We start from the raw sequence: 20,053 nt of genomic DNA, 5'->3' as shown, positions 1-20,053 counted from the left end.
TAGTACTTTCTGAGTTTGGTTGCTTTCCTGCAGATGTTTCATTATCCAAACTAGGTAACATCATCATTATTAGAAGGGAGAGGAGGAAGAGGAGGAGGATGTACGGGGTCCTTAGTGCTCTCTGAGCTTGATTGCTTTCCTGAAGATGTTTTATGACCCAAACTAGCTAACATCATCAGTGCTGGAAGGGAGAGGAGGAGGAGGAAGAGGAGGAGGAGGAGATGATGATGATGACGATGACTATGGGGTCCTTGTGGCCCTGTGAGCTTGGTTGTTTTCTTGCAGATGTTTCATTACCCAAACTCGGTAACCTCATCCGTGCTGGTCCCTGGGATCACATCTCATTAGGACGAGCCCTGATGATGTTACAGAGTTTGGATCATGAAACGTGACTGCAGCGACTAAAGTCAGAGAGCACCAAGGACCTCTCTTCTTGTTTTGTTGTTGATTTGTGAAATAGTTGTGGAGCCATCTCTTGATGCTCTTTGGTTTGGTTTCATTCCAGCCACGTCATACATGAACTGATACAAACCGAACGAGTGTACGTGGAGGAACTTTTCACGGTGTTGATGGTGAGTATGTATTTATTTGATTAGCTTTTTACACGCACGAGGTCGTACAACTCTGGGCAACTTCTCAATCGTACTGCTCCATTAAATGTATCTAGTGTTCTTATTCTACTTCTGTGCCCATCCTCCACTGCTTTTCCCATATTCCCAGGTAAACTATAAAGAGAGGTGGCCACCATACCCAAAGGTGCTTTTTCAAAAGGCAACTGGACTTTGTTTTTTCTTGAAGACGTTTCGCTTCTCATCCAAGAAGCTTCTTCAGTTGAAGAACTGAACTGAAGAACTTGAAGAACTTCAACTGAAGAAGCCTGTTGAGATGAGAAGCGAAACATCTTCAAGGAAAAACAAAGCCCAGTTGCCTTTTGAAAAATCACCTTTGAGACAACCATGACCTGGGTGATAGAGAATCTCCGTAGTCATTTAGCCACCATATAATTCTTTTCTTTTTCATCTTAAATCACTTTGGGAACAGATTGAAAGCAGATTTGATGTCAAATTTGACGGCATCCCCATCTTCATCCATTGGTTGAAAGGGAACTTTTGAAGTGGGCAAACATTTAGTCGATTGTAGATGTTAAATTGTTGGAAAGTGATTAGGTTGGTAGAAGAAAGAATGGATGGATTTCAGAAGGTTGGGTTTTCATGGAACAAGATGGCTGAAGCTAGCTTTGTCTCCTAGCAAACCAAAATAATCTCTATCACATTTATCAAGTTTATATAATCCTCATTATATTATTTATACATCTGCTCTTTAGTCCTTTAATTCTTATCCATTTTTCCATTTTAATCCAATTCGCAATAACAGTATGAACAAAGTTAATTAGCTATCATTCATGTTGACCCAATTCACATCAACATTATTGATTATCTCTATCACATTAATCAAATTATATAGTCTTGTTAGGTAGTTAAAATATACATTGAAATAAAAATACCTAACATCTGTAAACTTCTATTATTTTTATTTATTCTTTTAAGCAATTTGTGTTTTAATATCCCCGACACTTCTCGTTGTGGGAAACACGGTACTTTTCCAAAAATGTCTTGATTTTGATGGCCAAACACTGGAAACTATCAAGCGAGGCACCAGGAATTTTAATGAGATCCTGAGTCTTGGCTGCAGATCAAAAGAGAGACGGTGCAAATATTTGCCACGGGAGTGGAACAGTCTGAATTAGGTGCCAGTTTCTATGGAAGCCAACTGTCAATGTGGACTTAGCAATAGCAGTTAGACTTATATACCGCTTCATAGGGCTTTCAGCCCCCTCTAAGTGGTTTACAGAGTCAGCATATCGCCCCCAACAATCCGGGTCCTCATTTTACCCACCTCGGAAGGATGGAAGGCTGAGTCAACCTTGAGCCGGTGAGATTTGAACAGCCGAACTGCAGAACTGCAGTCAGCTGAAGTAGCCTGCAGTGCTGCATTTAACCACTGCGCCACCTCGGCTCCCTTAGTATATTTGACACAGGCAGCCAAGGAAAATTAGATTTAAAAAAAGAAGAAATGTTTTTTAAAATAGTTTTTATTAAACATTTTCAAGTTTAAAAAGAACAGGAAAAACCAAATACAAAAACAAATACAAAACAGATAAAACCACAAGCAACATAACAATATAATATACTTTTACAGCTTTCCATATCAGCATATACGTATATTCTGCCTTTGTAGTTTGCAGTTCAATTATTGCCTTCTCTTAGTTTTGAACAATTCTAACAATAATGCGATAGTTAGGTTATAATATAGGAGTATAGTACACATAATCACATTTTACCTATAGACATTTTTCCTCATAGTATATTCTAGTATACTTTTATTTCTTGTTAATTTAAATTAGTGTTAAAAAAATTTTAGGCAGTCCGTTTTTCTTTAAACAATAAAAGGTTCTTACCGGCTGAAAAAACTTCTTCTTCAAATTTGCCCTGACTTTGTCAGCTTTAAAAGGCTGGAATTTTTACTGCCATACGAAGACTTTAAACCTGCTTTCCTCGGAGATTTGCGATATCCCCGAGATCAGCAAGATGTAATCTTCCTGTTCACCATCTCTTCGGGATGATTTAGGTCCATTAGAAAACCCCCAGCAATAAAAGTATCGAGTGCGATCTCAAGAGCTTTGAGATCGCACGTCGTCTCGTCACGGCATCCAGCCTCTGCCCCACTTTTATTTCTTGTTTTGGCTTCTATTCTCTAGCCACTTGTACAGTCTGCTCCAAATTTCATAATAGTCCGACTCGGAAGAAGAAATGGTAAATGCCAGCAAGCCAAATATCCCAGCCCTGAAGGAGGTTGCGTGCCTAATGCTGTTTTTTCTGGCTCAGGATAATCAATATTAAGGTTGCCTAATGCTAAATTGGGTGATGGTGCTGTTGGCAGGGCTACAGAGCTGAGATGGACAACCCCACCATGGCCTTCCTCTTACCGCCCCTTTTGAGAAGCTGCAGAGATGTCCTTTTTGGAAACATGCCTGAAATTTATGACTTCCACAACAAGTAAGCCAGCAGGTTTTTCAAGTTTTCCTTTGACTTCATGATCATTAACTCGGGGAATTGATCCCTTCTCCGTCCTCCTTTTTCCCCCTTTTGTGCAGTATCTTCCTCCATCATCTGGAGAGCTGCATGGAAGCGCCAGAGAGAGTTGGGTGCTGCTTCTTGGAAAGGGTTTGTAAGCACCTTTTCTCAAACCGATGGTGGGTCCCCTCACGCCAAGGCTGGAAATCCAGTAGATCCAGAAAGGCCCAGCGACTCCACTGGCATGTCTCCATTTTGCTTAAAGCTTAAGGGACGTGGTGGTTCAGTGGCTAAGACGCTGAGCTTGTTGATCAGAAAGGTTGGCATTTCAGCGGTTCAAATCCCTAGCGCCATGTAACGGAGTGAGCTCCCGTGACTTGTCCCAGCTTCTGCCAACCTAGCAGTTTGAAAGCATGTAAAAAATGCAAGTAGAAAAATAAGAACCACCTTTGGTGGGAAGGGAACAGCGTTCCGTGTGCCTTTAGCATTTAGCATTTAATCATGCTGGCCACATGACCACGGAGACGTCTTCAGACAGTGCTGGCTCTTCGGCTTTGAAACGGAGATGAGCACCGCCCCCTAGAGTCAGGAACGACTAGCACAGATGTGCAGGGGACCCTTTACCTTTACCTTTAAAAGCTCCCTTGCAGGCTTTGAACTTAGACGTAGATTTGTGTCTTCATATTTTTGTTCCCTTCTGCAGCGGGAGGATTTTCAGATGTACGAGAAGTACTGTCAGAATAAGCCACAGTCGGAATCTCTCTGGCGTCAGTATGCCGAGAGCCTCTTTTTCCAGGTATTGTGCCTTTCTACTGTGAGTGCAATAAATGGAAGGCATTTTTAGATTTCCGGGTTTCCATGGTTGAACCCACTGGGAATGTGGGTGGCGTTATAATTGAGTTTTGAGAGGTGTGGCTTTTATTTTAGGGTCTCCCCCTGGGATCCTTTGAAGAAACGAAAGGCAAAATCTTCAAAAGTTTGCATGCGTCTCTCAACCATTAAGTTGCGAGCCATCTCTTTCTCTTTCTCTTTCTCTTTCTCTCTCTCTCTCTCTCTCTTACACAGAGAGACAGACAGACAGAGACAGACAGGAAGATGGACTCAGAGAGTGAGAGAGAGACACAGTAACACAAAGAGAGACAGAGAGACAGAGAGAAAAAGAGAGGCAGAGAGAGAGAAAAAGAGAGAGAGAGAGGGAAAGAGAGAGGGAAAGAGAGAGAGAGAAAGAAAGAGAGTGAAAGAGAAAGAGAGAGGGGGGGAAAGAGAGAGGGAAAGAGAGAGATAGAGAGAAAGAAAGAGAGAGAGGGAAAGAGAGAAAGAGAGAGAGTGAAAGAGAAAGAGAGAGAGACAAAGAGAGAGAAAAAGAGAGAGACAGACAGGAAGATGGACTCAGAGAGTGAGAGAGAGAGAGACACAGTAACACAAAGAGAGATAGAGAGAAAAAGAGAGAGAGAGACAAAGAGAGAGAGAGACAAAGAGAGAGGGAAAGAGAGAGAAAGAGAGAAAGAAAGAGAGAAAGAAAGAGAGAGAGAGAGAGAAAGAGAAGGGTTGAAAACCTTGATCTGCGGATTGAGAAGTTGAATGTTTCAAATATATTGGGGGGGAGGGAATGGACGTATGTTGTTGTTCCTGCTCTGGCTATGTTTTTGGATGGGGGAGTTAAACTATTAAAGCCCTACTAATTAATTTGGGGTTCTACCACCACCCATTTGATGGACACCCAAGTGAAGAAAGATGGGTGTCCATGTTCTCAATGGAGAGTAAGTTGGGTTTCTTCTGCAGGAGTGCCAGAAGAAGCTGGAACACAAGCTCAGTCTGGATTCGTATTTGCTCAAACCCGTGCAGAGGTTGACCAAGTACCAGCTGCTGCTGAAGGTATGCAGACCCTTGGCTGAGATCCGTCAAAGGGTCTCTGAATCCACGTTGGACCTTCTTCATACTTCCTGGAGGATTGTGGAATCTCCTGGAAATTCCCTGGAGAAACAGCTGGGGCGGTGGTGGAATTTTCTTCCAGAATTATGTCTTTGGCAAAACAATTAACCAACTCTTATTTTTTGTTTTTGTTTTAATCTGCAGGAGCTGCTGAAGTACAGCACCAGCTGCGAAGGTGTGCAGGAATTGCAAGACGCTTTAGTTGCCATGCTGGATCTGGTCAAGTCCGTCAATGATTCCATGCATCAGATTTCCATCACTGGTTACGATGTAAGATTTATTCCATGCAGAGGGATTGCTAGATTCATTCAGTAGGAGAGGCCTCTCCAGAGAGTTCCCGTCTTCCTTCTCAATACATTTAGCACAAAAGGAAAAATAAGCGGAGAAGGAAATACAAACATTGCACATTCAGTAATTTTTATATTATATCTCTGTGTAGCTATCTGTTCTGACCCCCCTCGTCCCACACCAAAACGCTCCAAGCCAAAGATACTTTACGGAATTTATTCACAGACAGACAGGTCCTTGGCAGCAATCCAGCACAGATAAGCCCTGGCAGCAATCCAGCCTGCCAAGCTCACAATACTGTTCATCCAACATTAGTTAATGCGTTGACGTCTGCAAAAGGGGCGTGTGCACAAGCATTCCTTTTATAGTCTGGAGAGGAGCCTAATGACCACCGGCTGAGTGCAATTACCTCCTGCGTACTTGTTCCTGACTCCTATTAGCTCTCCGGTGCCGGGCATCTCCCTTGTCTCCTCTCCACTGCTCCAATGCATGACGTCCGGATCACACTCCCTTGTCTCCTCACCACTGGTCCAAGGCTCAGGTGCCTCCTGGTGGCCAACCAGCCTCTCTGCGCCCTGCTCGGAGTCGGAACCCTGTTCAGGGTCCTCCACCTCCTCCAGAGCTGACTCATAGGGCCCCTCGCTGTTGGAGTCTGGTGGCAGCTCCAATGGCTCCTACTGGGCCACAACAGCTGTCTGTCTGTCTGTCTGTCTGTCTGTCTGTCTGTCTATCTATCTATCTATCTATCTATCTATCTATCTATCTATCTATCTATCTATCTATCTATCTATCTATCTAATTTTCTGTCATCTATCTTATTATCTATCACTGTCTGTCTATCTACACACACATACATAAACGTACACACACACAAACACACACACACACACTGAATATAAGGCATAGATTAGAACATGAAATATAGAATCATGGACTTGAAAGGGTCCTTGGAGGTCTTCTAGTCCAACTCCCTAGTCAAGCAGGAGGCCCTCTGTCACTCTGGATCAATGGCTTCTCCAGTCTCTTCTTGAAAGCCTCCAATGATGGGGCACCCACAACTAGATATGTACATATTTAAAAGTTTTAAAGAGAACATGACAACTAATCCAAATGAATACAGAATGACAAAAACACACGGAGAGCAGAAGAGAGAAATGTCAAAAGTGCCGAACGAACGATGAAAAGAAACAGAAACTTGCAATGCTAAAAGAATAGAACTGCTTTCTGCGGTCTTCAGCTGTTTCAAAGGTGCTTTTTTCAAGAGGCAGCCGGACTTCCTGGTTTTTCTTTGAAGACGTTTTCCTTCTCATCCAAGAAGCTTCTTCAGTTCTGGCTAGATGGTGAGGAATGGAAGGATTGATGCTCTTTGCAGACAGCTGGTCGTTTGCATTCGTTAGCATTTTAAGACTCTGTAAACAAAATGCAAACAATCAGCTATCTGCAAGGGGTATCCATCCTTCCCTTCCCCACCATCTAGTCAGTTCAGTTCAGTTCAGTTCAGTTCAGTTTATTACATTTATATGCTGCCCTTTTCCCCTGAAGGGGACTCAGGGCGGCTCACAACTCAACCAGGGAAGGGGAATACAGACAAAAAATTTAAAAAACAAAGCATAACAATGCATAATTTAAAACATACAACAGTCATACCATTCGAGACGGGGGCAACAGCTCTTTAGCCCCAGGCCTGTCAGAACAGCCAGGTTTTAAGGGCTTTGCGGAAGGCCTGGAGGGTGGTGAGGGTTCGAATCTCCACGGGGAGTTCGTTCCAGAGGGTCGGAGCAGCCACAGAGAAGGCTCTCCTCCGAGTAGTCGCCAGTTGGCATTGGCCGGCGGATGGAATTCGGAGGAGGCCTAATCTGTGGGATCTGATTGGTCTAGTGGAGGTGATTGGCAGCAGGCGGTCTCTCAAGTACCCAGGTCCAATACCATGAAGGGCTTTATAAGTGACGACTAGCGCCTTGAAGCGTATCCGGAGACCAGATCCGGAGTCAGAGCTGAAGAAGCTTCTGAGATGAGAAGCGAAACACCTTCAAAGAAAAAAACCAGAAAGTCCAGTTGCCTCTTGGGGAAAAAACAGGACCTTTGAGACAACCATGGATGATTGAGAAGCTCCATGGACATTCTGCAATGATTCCTTTATCTTCTTAATACTTTGTGCTTGGGGTCTGTTCTCTGCGAACGGGGAGAATCAGAGGAAAGCAAAGCAAGAGCCAGTTTTAAGCCTTCCCCCTCTCTTCCAGGGAGACCTCGGGGAGCTTGGAAAAGTCTTGATGCAGGGGTCCTTCAGCGTGTGGATGGGCCACCGGAAGGGCCCGACGAAGATGAAGGACCTGGCTCGCTTCAAGTCCATGCAAAGGCACCTCTTCCTCTACGAGAAGGCCCTGGTCTTCTGTAAGAAGAGAGAAGAGCACTGTGACAGCTACGACAAGAGGTCCTCCTACAGCTTCAAGCACTTCCTGAAAGTAAGGAAACGCCGAGCGCTCGGATACGGCTGGATTCCTGTGGCCTGGTTGTGTTTTTAGTGGTAGGATAGGCAACATCCACTCCAGGGTAGAGATCAGTGGTGGGTTTCAAAAATTGTTCGAACCTACCCTGTGGGTGTGGCCGCCTTTGTGGGAGTGGCTTGCTGCCCATGTGACCGGATGGGAGTGGCTTGCCGCCCATGTGACCGGATATGAAGATGCCGACGACACTTGTCAGAACCACCTTAAATGACCTCGCACACAGCACTGGCATGCATAAGAATAGGATGTAAACTTGTTTCTTAAAAGGCATCTTTGGTTTGCGTTAAAACAACTTCAACACACGCAACGTTCTGATTGCACCACAAACGCAGTAGTCATCCTTACCTTTCACAGAGGCCCTGAGTTTTATACATATGAGCATGATAGTGTAGAATAATCATATCCAAGGACCAGTGGTGGGTTTCAAAAAATTTTGGAAGCTCTTCTGTAGGTGTGGTCTGCTTTCTGGGTCCACTGGTGGAACCTCTTCTAACTGGTTCGGTAGATTTGACGAACCGGTTCTACCGAATAGGTGCGAACTGGTAGGAACCCACCTCTGGTAGAGATGTTAGATTTTTTTTTAAAAAGACATGTAGCAATATAGCAATAGCGCTTAGACTTATATCCCTCTTCACAGTGCTTTCACAGCCCCCTCTAAGCGGTTTACAGAGTCAGCCTCTTGCCCCCCAGCAATCAGGATCCTCCTTTTACCCACCTCGGAAGGATGGAAGGCTGAGCCAGCCTTGAACTAGTCAGGATTGAACTGCTGGCAGTGGGCAGTGAGTTAGCCTGCAATGCTGCATTCTAACAGGAAGGAAGGAGGGAGGGAGGGAGGGAGGGAGGGAAGGAAGGAAGGAAGGAGGGAAGGAAGGAAGGAAGGAAGGAAAGAAAGGTAAATAACATTAGGACTTAGGGCATTTGGCCAGGTGTTTTATCACCCGTAAAGTGCAGTGGGGGAGGGTTGCTGATGGCATTACTGCTGGTTCAGTCTGCACGCAATTTTGGTGCGTGCCAAGCGCTTCGTGTGTGCCCCAAACACAGTTGCCCATAAATAGGACTGTGCATGCACAGAACATTTAAAAATTGGGGGGGGGGAAACATGCCGTGCCAACTGGGGCACTGGTTCGGAGGGGTGGCAGGCCTGCGTCTCTGCCAGTTCTGGTGAAACAGGCTGGCAAAACCATTCCCGGTTCGGCTAAACTGGAAGAGCCCGCTCTGAAGTGCAGGCCTGTCTGCTGGAAGGTTGCCCAGCTCTTCTTTCTCAGCTTAACGATTTTTATTGGGCTATAAAATTAGATACAAAAGGGGAAAGTAAATAGGAAAAGAACGGTGGGACGGAAGAGGGGGAAGCGAAATGAGGGAGGACAAGAAAAAAAGAAAAAAGAAACATTGACTTCCGACTCTCTCTCTCTCTGTTGCCGTAAAGTGAGGCATTGGCATCCAAACACAACTGGCTTGTTCATACTATGAGGAAGAAAACCAGAAGATCCCCCTTCTCAAGTTTGGAGACAAAGTTGTGGGCCTTTTGGCTTCCCGTCGCACTTCCCTCGTCCGTTCGTCTTTGTTCCCCTCCTTCGCTCTGGCTCTGCTCTCAAATGCCTCGTTTTCCCTGCTTGGTTTGTCAACGAAGAATCTGAGCATCCTTTTCTTGGAAAGAGGAGAGGAGAAAAGGATGGGCGGTTTTCTGCCTGGCTGTTCTCGGCATCTGGACACATCCGTAGCTCTGTCAGGCGCCTCCAACTGAGGGTCTGATTTGTTTATCCAGCCGTGCCCAGAAAGCGCATTTGCAGAGACAACCTTGTGATTGGCCGAGGCTGCCCAGAGACCACGGTGGCTGAAAGCGAAGGCCAAAGCAGAGGAGAAAGAGACAACAGACGGTGGGCCAGATGGCCCCGTTTGTTTCATGCCTCCCTCCTCCTCCTCCTCCTCCTGCTCCTCCTCCTCCTCCTGCCCGTGTCGTTCTGTGAGCGTACAGGCAGCCCAAGATGCCATTCGCAAGCACGAGAGAAGCTGCTGTGTCCGTATTCACAGGGAACCTTGTTTATCTTGCTCGACAGTCAAGAGTCGGGATGCAATGAAGCGGCTCTGAGAAGGCCGGCTGGAGGGCCATGTTTGCATGACGTGACTCATCTAGCCAACTTCTGCCCTTGGCCAATGACTCAGCCTGGTCCTTTGGCAGCCGGCAATCTGGAATAACTAGGCCAGTCAGCCAAGGTTTCAATCTTCCCAAGAAGATTGCTTAGAAAGAAGAAGGGGAGGAGGAGGAGAGAAGGGGGAAGGGGAGGAGGAGGAGGAAGAAAAGGAGACTTTGAATATAGCCATGAAGTGGAGGAGAAGAGGAGGAGGAGGTGGTGGAGGAGGAGAAGAGAATGAGGAGGAGGAGAAGAAGAGGAGGAGAAAGTGGCGGAGAGGAGGTGGAGGAGGAGAAGTGGAGGAGGAGGAGAGGAGGTGGAGGAGGAGGAGGTGGAGGAGGAGGAGAGGAGGTGGAGGAGGAGGAGGAAAAGAAGGAGAAGGAGAAGGAGAAGGAGAAATAATTATAACTATAACATAATTAAAGTAGATAGGAACAGGCAAATCTGAAGATGATTTTCCATGGTTGGATTGGAAGAATATGAGTTACTCTACTCGATTTTGGTCCAGAAGGCATTTCTAACTCAACCTGAGCGTAAGGGGGACAGAATCTGGATTCAGTCTGCAGGTTTTCCATTTAAAATGGGGCGAAATGAAGTAATGGGAGACCCAACTTTTATCCAAGCCTTGGAAAGCAGCGGCTGGTTTGAACCACTGGACAATATTGGCCTGGATGAGTGTTTCTCAACCTTGGCAACCTTATGACACATGGACCTCAACTCTCTAGTTGGCCAAGGAAATGTCTGGAAGAAAACAAGCAAGCTCAGAGAGAACCACGGACCCCACAGCTAAATGTATTCCTTAAAGCCAAAGTTCACGAGAACTTACTGCTATTCTGTAGTAGTAGTAGTAGTAGTAGTAGTTGTTGTTGTTGTTGTTGTTTTTACTGTAAGAAAGACTTGGAAGAGAGAGTCAGTAGTCTTCACAAAAAAATAAAAATAAAAGCTAGATTGATGGAGAGGTCGCACAGGTCACACAAATTGTTCGTTCACGTTCTGCATGTGAACAAGTTCTTCCTTCTTTTAGATGAATGCTGTGGGGATCACGGAAAACGTGAAGGGAGACCCTCGCAAGTTCGAGATCTGGTACAGCGGCCGAGAAGAAGTCTACGTCGTGCAGGTAGCCTTCCTGGAACTACTGTGACCTTGACAATTGAGGGACAAGCAGCGTCTGAAATTTCTGAAACCGAAACTCAAGTTTCACCCATGGGAAGGAGAACCGGCGAGTTCTCCTCCGTAGGATAAGCAGCTCCCAAACGAAGCTGACACGATATGAAACGTGGCTAATTAAGTTCTATAAAGTTGGATGAGTTTTCGTCCCTAGTTGCAAAATCACGACCGCTTCCTTGGTGTGATTTGACTCGCTGGGGGATGTAGACCTCCAACCCTGATAATGTTACCTGCTTGGCAACGTCTTCAAGAAAACAATCAAGTTCAGAGACCACCAAGGACCCTTCCATTCGACCCTGAGCTAGAAATATTCTCTTCTATCGATACTCATCTCTATAGGCGGGAAGGCCGCACCTGAGAAATAAAACCAGGCTATTTGAATGTTTCTACCACCTTCCAAAGGAGGATTTTGATTTTAGATCTCACCATCTTCTCTTAGGCGCAAACGTTTGACCTGAAGATGGCCTGGCTAAATGAAATCCGGAAAATTTTGTTCAAACAGCAACAGCTCATCAAAGGTAAGGTATCCTAGTTTAAAGGTAAAGGTAGGGATGTGGTGGCTCAGTGGCTAAGACGCTGAGCTTGTCGATCATCAAGGTGGGCAGTTCGGAGGTTCGAATCCCTAGCGCCGCGTAATGGAGTGAGCTCCCGTTACTTGTCCCAGCTTCTGCCAACCTAGCAGTTCGAAAGCACGTAAAAATTGCAAGTAGAGAAATAGGGACCACCTTTGGTGGGAAGGGAACAGCATCCCGTGCGCCTTCGGCGTTGAGTCATGCCGGCCACATGACCACGGAGACGTCTTCGGACAGCGTTGGCTCTTCAGCTTTGAAACGGAGATGAGCACCGCCCCCTAGAGTCGGGAACGACTAGCACATATGTGTGAGAGGAACCTTTACCTATCCTAGTTTAGAAACTCCTCAAGATATATACAAAACCTGAACTGGGAGATTCATGTCCATTTTTGGAAAGCTAAAAATTAAATCCACGAGCAGATGTCCTTAATAGTGAGGGCCTTTTATGAAGTTCTTTGATTTTCTGGACCAAATCAAAAGATGTAATTGTGAAAACATTTGGTAAACAAAAGCTATGGAACTAACACAATGTTTTATTGTGTTCGCAGATGAGAAACAAGTGTCACCTTTGTGTAGTGATACAATTCAACTTTCTCCTCCATTGAGTAATGGGTAAGTCAGTGGGAAAAAAACTACCAAGCAATCTTTGGATAATTTTTTTTTCCATAAATCACTCCCACTCAATTTCCATATCATTCTGATTTTTAAAAAAAATCCCAACCTGTGAAGTTATTATTTTCACATGCCAGTATAATTCCAGCAAATGAAACTTTTATCAGGCTTCAATTTAATGGACACAGCGTGGAAGAAACCAATATTCCATGCTAATTACTATTATTGGCCTAAGGACACGATTATCTAAATGACAGACTTCCAGGGTGACTTCCTCCCGTTAATGATGCAAATGGCATCGTTTGTGCCATTTGCATAATGAAGCCCTTATGCAAATGTTCCAAATTGCTCAGAATGAAATACACTTCCCGGTTCGGCGAACTTTTGGGATTAAAAGATGCTTCCCTCTCCCCGCCCCCTCAACTGCCCTTCAAAAAAGAGATTTCAATATATATGCATTTTTTGCCTGGAACATTTCTTAATGGGAATATTCTGCCCCCACCCTCCCCAATTTTTTAAAAAAATTGTTCTATTTTTCAAACAGAAACTTGGATCTGAAAATCTGGGGGGGGGGGGGGAAACCTGACCTAATTGTGTTATGGTCCATTTTGACCCAAGAAATATGAATTAAGTCTGTTCCATAAAAGACGCCAAGCCAAGGTTTTAACCTGGGTTAAGTTCCTTCTGATCTCCTGAATGGACTCTGTGTTGTTGTTTGTCATAATGACCCCGTAATCCCTCATGGGGCAACTGAATGGAGCTGAGTAGTTACTGGCCAGATGCCACTCCTGTCACCAATGCGGAGTTTTGTTCAGCAGATAATATATTCTCATTGTGCCAGAGAGAGAAATATATGTCGCTACCTAGGATCGAACTCGCAGCCTCCTGAATGTGAGGCCAGAGCTCCACCTCTAAGCCACCACTCCTGAATGGACTTTGTGTGCTTCCAGGAAAAAGCCCAGAGCTTCTGTCAGCTCAGAGGAGAACGATTCGGAACGTACCAGCCCCGGAGCGGTGGAGAACTTAGCTTCCTCTTCGCAGAGCAAACCTAGCAAACGTATGTAGATTCTTCTTTTTTCCCCTTCTTTTTTTGACTGATCATCTTTGGGGATTTGGGGGTGGTGCTTTGGTTTGGGGAGGATGTCAACAACAGGAGGTGCCATGCAAATTTTGGGGTGGGGGTAGCATTTGGGGAGTGTTTGGTCGGCTGGCAGCAGAAAAGTCAGTGAGGAGGTTGAGAAGGAACATGGGCCAGTCCTGGGGGGCGGAGGGAAGCTCAGACGAGGGCTCTGCGTCGGAGGCAGAGTGGGAGCTAGACAGAAGTGAGGCAGAAGAACAGCTGGAGCCTGTTCCCAGTGGGCGCATGCACAGAGCTACCAGAAGACAAGAACAACTAAGGAAACAGGATCAATTTAGAAGTAAAGCCACACCTTGGGGGTGACTGGCCCCTCCCAGAGGAAACAAAAGAGGAGTGAATGGGGAGGGGGCTTTTGCAGGAAACAATTTGTTCCTCCGGTCGTTTCAAGAGTGGAAAGTTCTGTTTGTGACTATAAGAGACTCTGTGCCAAGTGTTTTCCTTGCCCTGTGTTTGGAAACTAGTTATCTGGCACATCTCCAAGCGAGATAAGGTTCGTATGGATAAACATTCCTTTGAAAGACTGTTTGCCAAGCCTTGCTGACTGTGAAGGAAAGGAATTCAGGGTCATGTAAGTAAAAGAGGCTTTGTCGGAACCAAAATGTTCTTCTTGCTTTCTAAGGAAGCCTGGGTCAGAACAGGGAGGACTTGTGAAGCTCAAGGAGAAATGGGACCTATCCTCTAGAGCAGGAGTCTTCCAACATGGCAACTGTAATACTTGTGGACCTCAACGTCCCTGAATTCCTCAGACAGCCATGTTGGCTGGGGAATTCTGGGAAGTCGAAGTCCAGAACTCTTAAAAGTTGCCAAGTTTGGAGATCTAGGGGATTGTGTTCAGCCATGGGGTGCCTGATGTAGCTTCTGCTTGCAAAGATTGTCAACGACAAAAAAGAATAAGAGCCGAGGTGGCGCAGTGGTTAGGGTGCAGTACTGCAGGCCACTTCAGCTGACTGCTATCTGCAGTTCGGCTGTTCAAATCTCACCGGCTCAAGGTTGACTCAGCCTTCCATCCTTCCGAGGTGGGTAAAATGAGGACCCGGATTGTTGTTGGGGGCAATATGCTGACTCTGTAAAACCGCTTAGAGAGGGCTGTAAAGCCCTATGAAGCGGTATATAAGTCTAACTATTGCTATTGCTATTGTAGCATCCTATAAAAGCAAGCTTCAGCAAGAAGCAGAGAAAACGGATAATAAACATCTAAGAATCTTTCCAGTGGCCTTCCTGCCTTTCCACAAATCCAGATTGGAACCTGTCTTTTCCCAATCCCTGTAGCACATCTAGAGCTAAACCGTGACCGGACAAATGCGCACTAGTCAAATGCGCGGCGACAAAACCGCGACGTCAAAAGCGCGATTAGGGTTAGGGTGGATGGGTTATAAGGCTGTTTTCGCGTCCCAGTATGTTGTTTGTTGATGGCGCGCAATTTTGATGTCACGGTTTTGTCGCCGCGGTTTTGTCGGCGCGCATTTGACTAGCGCACATTTGTCGGTGAACCGAGGTAAACAGTAAGAAAAGCTGGACAAGAGTAAAATGTGGAGGTTGAAAACGAAATGGAAGGAAGAAAAAATGGGCCATCTGTGAAGGCTTCAGAGGTGCAAATTGTTTCCCTTTTCTGGAAAGAAATTCTAAAATTGAGGCGGCATCACAAAAACATCCCTCTTCTTTTGGCTGATAATATCTAAAACTGGGGGGGTGTTAAAGTTGCGTGACCCGTCAAAACCGCGCTCGACTAAGCCGCGCCCGATTAAACCGCGTCGCTGACGTCATCAACAGGGCGACAACAGCCAGCGCGGAGAAAGAAGGGCGCTTTAAATAGTGCTTTGAAAGCAAGCCGATTCAACTTAAGGTAAGGGTTAGGTTTAGGGTTAGCTTTAGGGTTAGCTTTAGGGCTAAGGTTTAGGGTTAGCTTTAGGGTTAGGTTAAGGGTTAGGGTTAGGTTTAGGGTTAGGTTAAGGGTTAGTATTAGGTTTAGGTTTAGGGTTAGGTTTAGGGTTAGGTTTAGGGTTAGGTTTAGGGTTAGGTTTAGAGTTAGGTTAAGGGTTAGGTTTAGGGTTAGGTTTAGGGTTAGGTTTAGGGTTAGGTTTAGAGTTAGGTTAAGGGTTAGGTTTAGGGTTAGGTTTAGGGTTAGGTTTAGAGTTAGGTTAAGGGTTAGGTTTAGGGTTAGGTTTAGGATTAGGTTTAGGGGGGTTAGGTTTAGGTTTAGGGGTTAATTTTAGGTTTAGGTTTACAGCATGCTTCTGTCTCCGCGCTGTTGTCGCCCTGTTGATGATGTCAGCGACGTGGTTTAGTTGGGCGCGGTTTAGTGGAGCGCGGTTTTGTGGTGGAACCTTAAAGTTGATCCTAAGAGCCAAGGTCGTGGAAAGCGGTGACCCTTCCAATAGCTTGACATCTTAAAAAGGGGATTATTCCTTCTCTTCTCATGCAGCCTGGACGGGCATGTCCCATTCCTTAGAAATCTGTGAAGGCCTCGAAGAGTGGTCCAGCCACCATTACTTCTCAACCTGCTCTGACACGGAAGACGAAGATGGCAACCAACTGGTTAGTGGGCATATTGGGTGGAATACACATCGGGAATTGTAGGCCATCACACAACTTCAAGGAAGGTTGTCCCCTAAACCAGAACTCGGCAAAACAGTCCAACGTGGAATGGTCCAACTTGGAAAAGTGTTGTTCGGAGGGCCGCGGTGACGAGGGGCCTTCTGTGCCCATGGTTGGACTTTCTTTTGGAACACTCCAAAGAGTTAGAAGTTAGAAGGGTACATTTTAAGGTGGAGGGTTACATTTCTGGCGTAAATCACATATTTATTGTTTGTGCTTTTTAGTCTCCAGGAAAATATAAAGCCTTAGCAGATTGCAAGAAGAGAGACTCAGATGAACTTCTGGTGAAGAACGGGGATGTTATTCAGCTCATGCATGAAGACGGAGAGGGTCAGTGGTAGGTGCTCCAGAGATCCAAGGTCTGGCCTACAAAAAGTAGGCAAGAAGAAGCGCGAGAGTCTTCTACAGCTTTACAAAGCGCTTTTTCTGGCTTTTTTCATCTTCACCCTCTCCTTCCTTCCTTCCTTCCTTCCTTTATCTGAAAGGCTGGTCAAAAACCTCAACCGAAGTAAAGAAGGCTGGGTGCCCAGTAACAGCCTGCAGATAATCCTCGGGGACTGTAGGTTTCTCAGCACCAGAGTCACAGGTACTCCTGTGAGGACAAGTGACTTGCTCACCTGAACTGTTTCGGCCTTGGCATGCGCAGGAGTTTGGAGGCCTGGGCACCGCTTTGCTTGCTTGCTTAGAAGAAACCTGACTTTTGCTAAAATATAGCAGGGGATGAAGAGAGATCAATAATCTAATATGTTCCAGGAAGTTAGTATTTAGCAATAGTATGAGGCACTCTTCCTTCTCTTTTCTTCTCTTTGCTCTTCTCCTCCTCTTTCTCTCCCTTCCATCCTTCTCCTTCTTGTCTCCCTTCAGTTCCTCTCCTTCTTCCATCCCCTTCCATTCTTCTCCTTCACCTTCTTGTCTCCCTTCAATTCTTCTCCTTCTCGTCTCCCATCCTTCTTCTTCTAGTCCCCCTTCCATCCTTCTCCTTCTCTTTCTCCTCTCTTCCTTCAATTCTTCTCCTTCTCATCCCCCTTCCATCCTCCTCCTCCTTGTCTCCCTTCCATCCTTATCCTTCACCTTCTTGTCTCCCTTCAATTCTTCTCTTTCTCATCTGCCTTCCATCCTTCTTTTTCTAGTCCCCCTTCCATCCTTCTCCTTCTCTTTCTCCTCGTCTTCCTTCAATTCTTCTCCTTCTTGTCTCTCTTCCATCCTTCTCCTTCACCTTATTGTCTCCCTTCAATTCTTCTCTCATCTGCCTTCCATCCTTCTTTTTCTAGTCCCCCTTCCATCCTTCTCCTTCTCTTTCTCCTCGTCTTCCTTCAATTCTTCTCCTTCTTGTCTCTCTTCCATCCTTCTCCTTCACCTTATTGTCTCCCTTCAATTCTTCTCTCATCTGCCTTCCATCCTTCTTTTTCTAGTCCCCCTTCCATCCTTCTCCTTCTCTTTCTCCTCGTCTTCCTTCAATTCTTCTCCTTCTTGTCTCTCTTCCATCCTTCTCCTTCACCTTATTGTCTCCCTTCAATTCTTCTCTTTCTCATCTGCCTTCCATCCTTCTTCTTCTAGTCCCCCTTCCATCCTTCTCCTTCTCCTTGTTTTCCTTCAATTCTTCTCCTTCTTGTCTCCCTTCCATCCTTCTCCTTCACCTTCTTGTCTCCCTTCGATCCTTCACCTTCACCTTATTGTCTCCCTTCAATTCTTCTCTTTCTCATCTGCCTTCCATCCTTCTTCTTCTAGTCCCCCTTCCATCCTTCTCTTTCTCCTTGTTTTCCTTCAATTCTTCACCTTCTTGTCTCCCTTCCATCCTTCACCTTCTTGTCTCCCTTCAATTCTTCTCTTTCTCGTCTGCCTTCCATCCTTCTTCTTCTAGTCCCCCTTCCATCCTTCTTTCTCCTTGTTTTCCTTCAATTCTTCTCCTTTTTGTCTCCCTTCCATCCTTCTCCTTCTCTTTCTCCTTGTCTTCCTTCCATCCTTCTCCTCCTTGTCCCCCTTCCATCCTTCTCATCTCCCTTCCATCCCTCTCCTTCTTTTCCCTCCTAATGTACCCCAAGAAATTAGCACTTAGCAATAGTATTAAATACTCTTCCTTTCTAACGTACTCTCTCTTCTTCCTCCTCTTTCTTCCTCGTCCTCCTCCTTCTCTTATGATTTTATTTGGAGGACCACAACTGAACTGATCAAGACTTGAAAAAGAAACCTACTTGAATGAGAGGACGTAACGTCCAGCCCAGGCAAGCCATATCTGTGGCTTGCCACTGGGTATAGCAGATGTGTGCCTATGAGAATTGCTTCCTTTTGCCAAGTCTGGATGCATGAACTATGGTTTGGTCTGTAAGTTATGAGGATTAGAAGCATGCTTGCTTGTTCAGACTGGGAATGAAGATGGTTTGCTAAGATCCTGTGCCAAGAAGCTGAATCTGTATTTTTTTAAAGGGGTGGGGGGTGGGGCATTGTATTTCATCCCCTCCACTGTTGTCATGGCCATAAATATCCTTAAAGTGAGTATCAGGTTTGACCAGAGAAAAATTAATTTAATCTTAAGAATCATGGCTGATAGGAACCAAGGTTTGGATGTTATGGCAAGAGACTAGTTCTGTTATTCTGTGGGACAACTCCTGTCACATCCATCATTCATTGCTCAAAATATTTTAAATGGTTTTCTATAGCTTTAAGGCCGTCTCTTTCATGTATTCAATTTTTCACAGTGTCACAATCAGTTACAACATCTCAATGGTGTACAAAACCCTTTATATGCTTCCATGTTAGTTATTAGAAGATGGTTATAATCCCCCCTTTTCTTCTTCTTCTTTGTTGATATGGAGATTTGAGTGTTTTCCCCCTGCTTGCTTCTGGAAAATAGCATTTCAAATAACAAATCACACCAATTGGATCCTCTCTTTAACTAGGGGGATTTTTGATGTCCACGCATCTTAAAAGTTGCCAGGGTTGAGACACACAGTCCTAAAAGAGGCACCTTGTTTTGCCAAATCTTGCCAAATCATCTTCTGTTTCCCCGCCAACAAAATGTTTTTTTATGAAACGATTGATAGGAACTAAGATTGTGCAAGGCTTGGGGTTCCCCATTGTCCGTATTTGGTTTGAAGCACCTCAGATGGAAGAGATGGAAGGAAACATCACTCCAGTGGGAGAAAACTTCCTTTGAGAATGGTTTATGGCCATGAGGGCAAACCAATGGCGCATGTGCCAGAGGTGGCACGCAGAGCCCTCTCTGTGGGAAAGTGTGCCATTGCCAAATGCTCTTCTGTCTTCTGGACCAGCCAGCTGGTCTTTGTGGGCACTGGAGCCCCAGAAAAACAGTCTGAAAAATTCTGGAAACAGGCCATTTCCTGGGCTGTTTTTCAGACCGGTTTTAGTCGAAAAAAATGGGGCTGAAAACAGCCCATTTTGCAGCCTGTTTTGGGGCTGTTTTCAGGCTATTTTGGGGGGGCATTTTGAGGCCATTTCTCCAGTGCCCGCAAGGACCAGCTGACCGGCACGCATGTTCCGGTTTGGGCCCTCGGTGCGAAAAAGGTTCGCCAACACTGGTTTATGGCATGACTTTTCCAATCAGGGTTCCGTGTAAGGTTAATAGGCCACGGTCTAATGTGATCTTCCTGGATAACCTCTCTGGCATCATCCAAAGGCTGCCAATCAAACAGTAACTCCTTTGAGACATCTTCAAAGGAGACCATTTACGAGTCCACCTGGATGAAGAACCCACCAGAAATGGCCCAAAGGTGCTTTTTTTTTTAAGAGGCAGCTGGAGTTTCTGCCTTTTCTTTTGAAGATGTTTCACTTCTCACCCAGAACTGAAGAAGCTTCTTGGAGGAGAAGCAAAGGGTCTTCAAAAGAAAAAAAAAACAGAATGTCCAGTGGTCTCTTGAAAAAGCACCTTTGGGAGAACCAGGACTTGGAAGATTGAGGACCTCCCTAGATGTCCCAAAGATGCTTTTTCCAAAACACAACTGGGCTATCCTGATTGTTTTCACCCTCCTTGAAAACATTTCTCTTCCCATCTTCTTCAGTTGGATGAGAAATGGAACATTTT

General features: G+C 45.4%; 1 protein-coding gene across 1 annotated transcript in view; it reads left to right on the top strand.

Moving 5' to 3' along the window:
• Positions 1-20,053, top strand: part of LOC106538368 (proto-oncogene DBL) — a 54,123-nt gene that overhangs the window by 31,712 nt on the left and 2,358 nt on the right. The window contains exons 18-30 of the mRNA XM_087727117.1: positions 506-572; positions 2,941-3,056; positions 3,155-3,224; positions 3,778-3,870; positions 4,857-4,949; positions 5,151-5,276; positions 7,535-7,756; positions 10,955-11,047; positions 11,537-11,615; positions 12,218-12,281; positions 13,232-13,338; positions 15,842-15,954; positions 16,239-16,351. Coding sequence (XP_087583243.1) covers positions 506-572; positions 2,941-3,056; positions 3,155-3,224; positions 3,778-3,870; positions 4,857-4,949; positions 5,151-5,276; positions 7,535-7,756; positions 10,955-11,047; positions 11,537-11,615; positions 12,218-12,281; positions 13,232-13,338; positions 15,842-15,954; positions 16,239-16,351 — 1,356 coding nt within the window. The remainder of the gene's footprint in view (positions 1-505; positions 573-2,940; positions 3,057-3,154; positions 3,225-3,777; positions 3,871-4,856; positions 4,950-5,150; positions 5,277-7,534; positions 7,757-10,954; positions 11,048-11,536; positions 11,616-12,217; positions 12,282-13,231; positions 13,339-15,841; positions 15,955-16,238; positions 16,352-20,053) is intronic.

The sequence above is a fragment of the Thamnophis sirtalis genome, unplaced genomic scaffold (genome assembly GCF_051295495.1).
Source record: "Thamnophis sirtalis isolate CommonGarterSnake01/CBP01778 unplaced genomic scaffold, rThaSir2_p1.2 scaffold_13, whole genome shotgun sequence".
NCBI lineage: Eukaryota > Metazoa > Chordata > Lepidosauria > Squamata > Natricidae > Thamnophis > Thamnophis sirtalis.
Note: the sequence above shows the minus strand (reverse complement) of the source record. Positions and strands in the feature narration are given on the sequence as shown.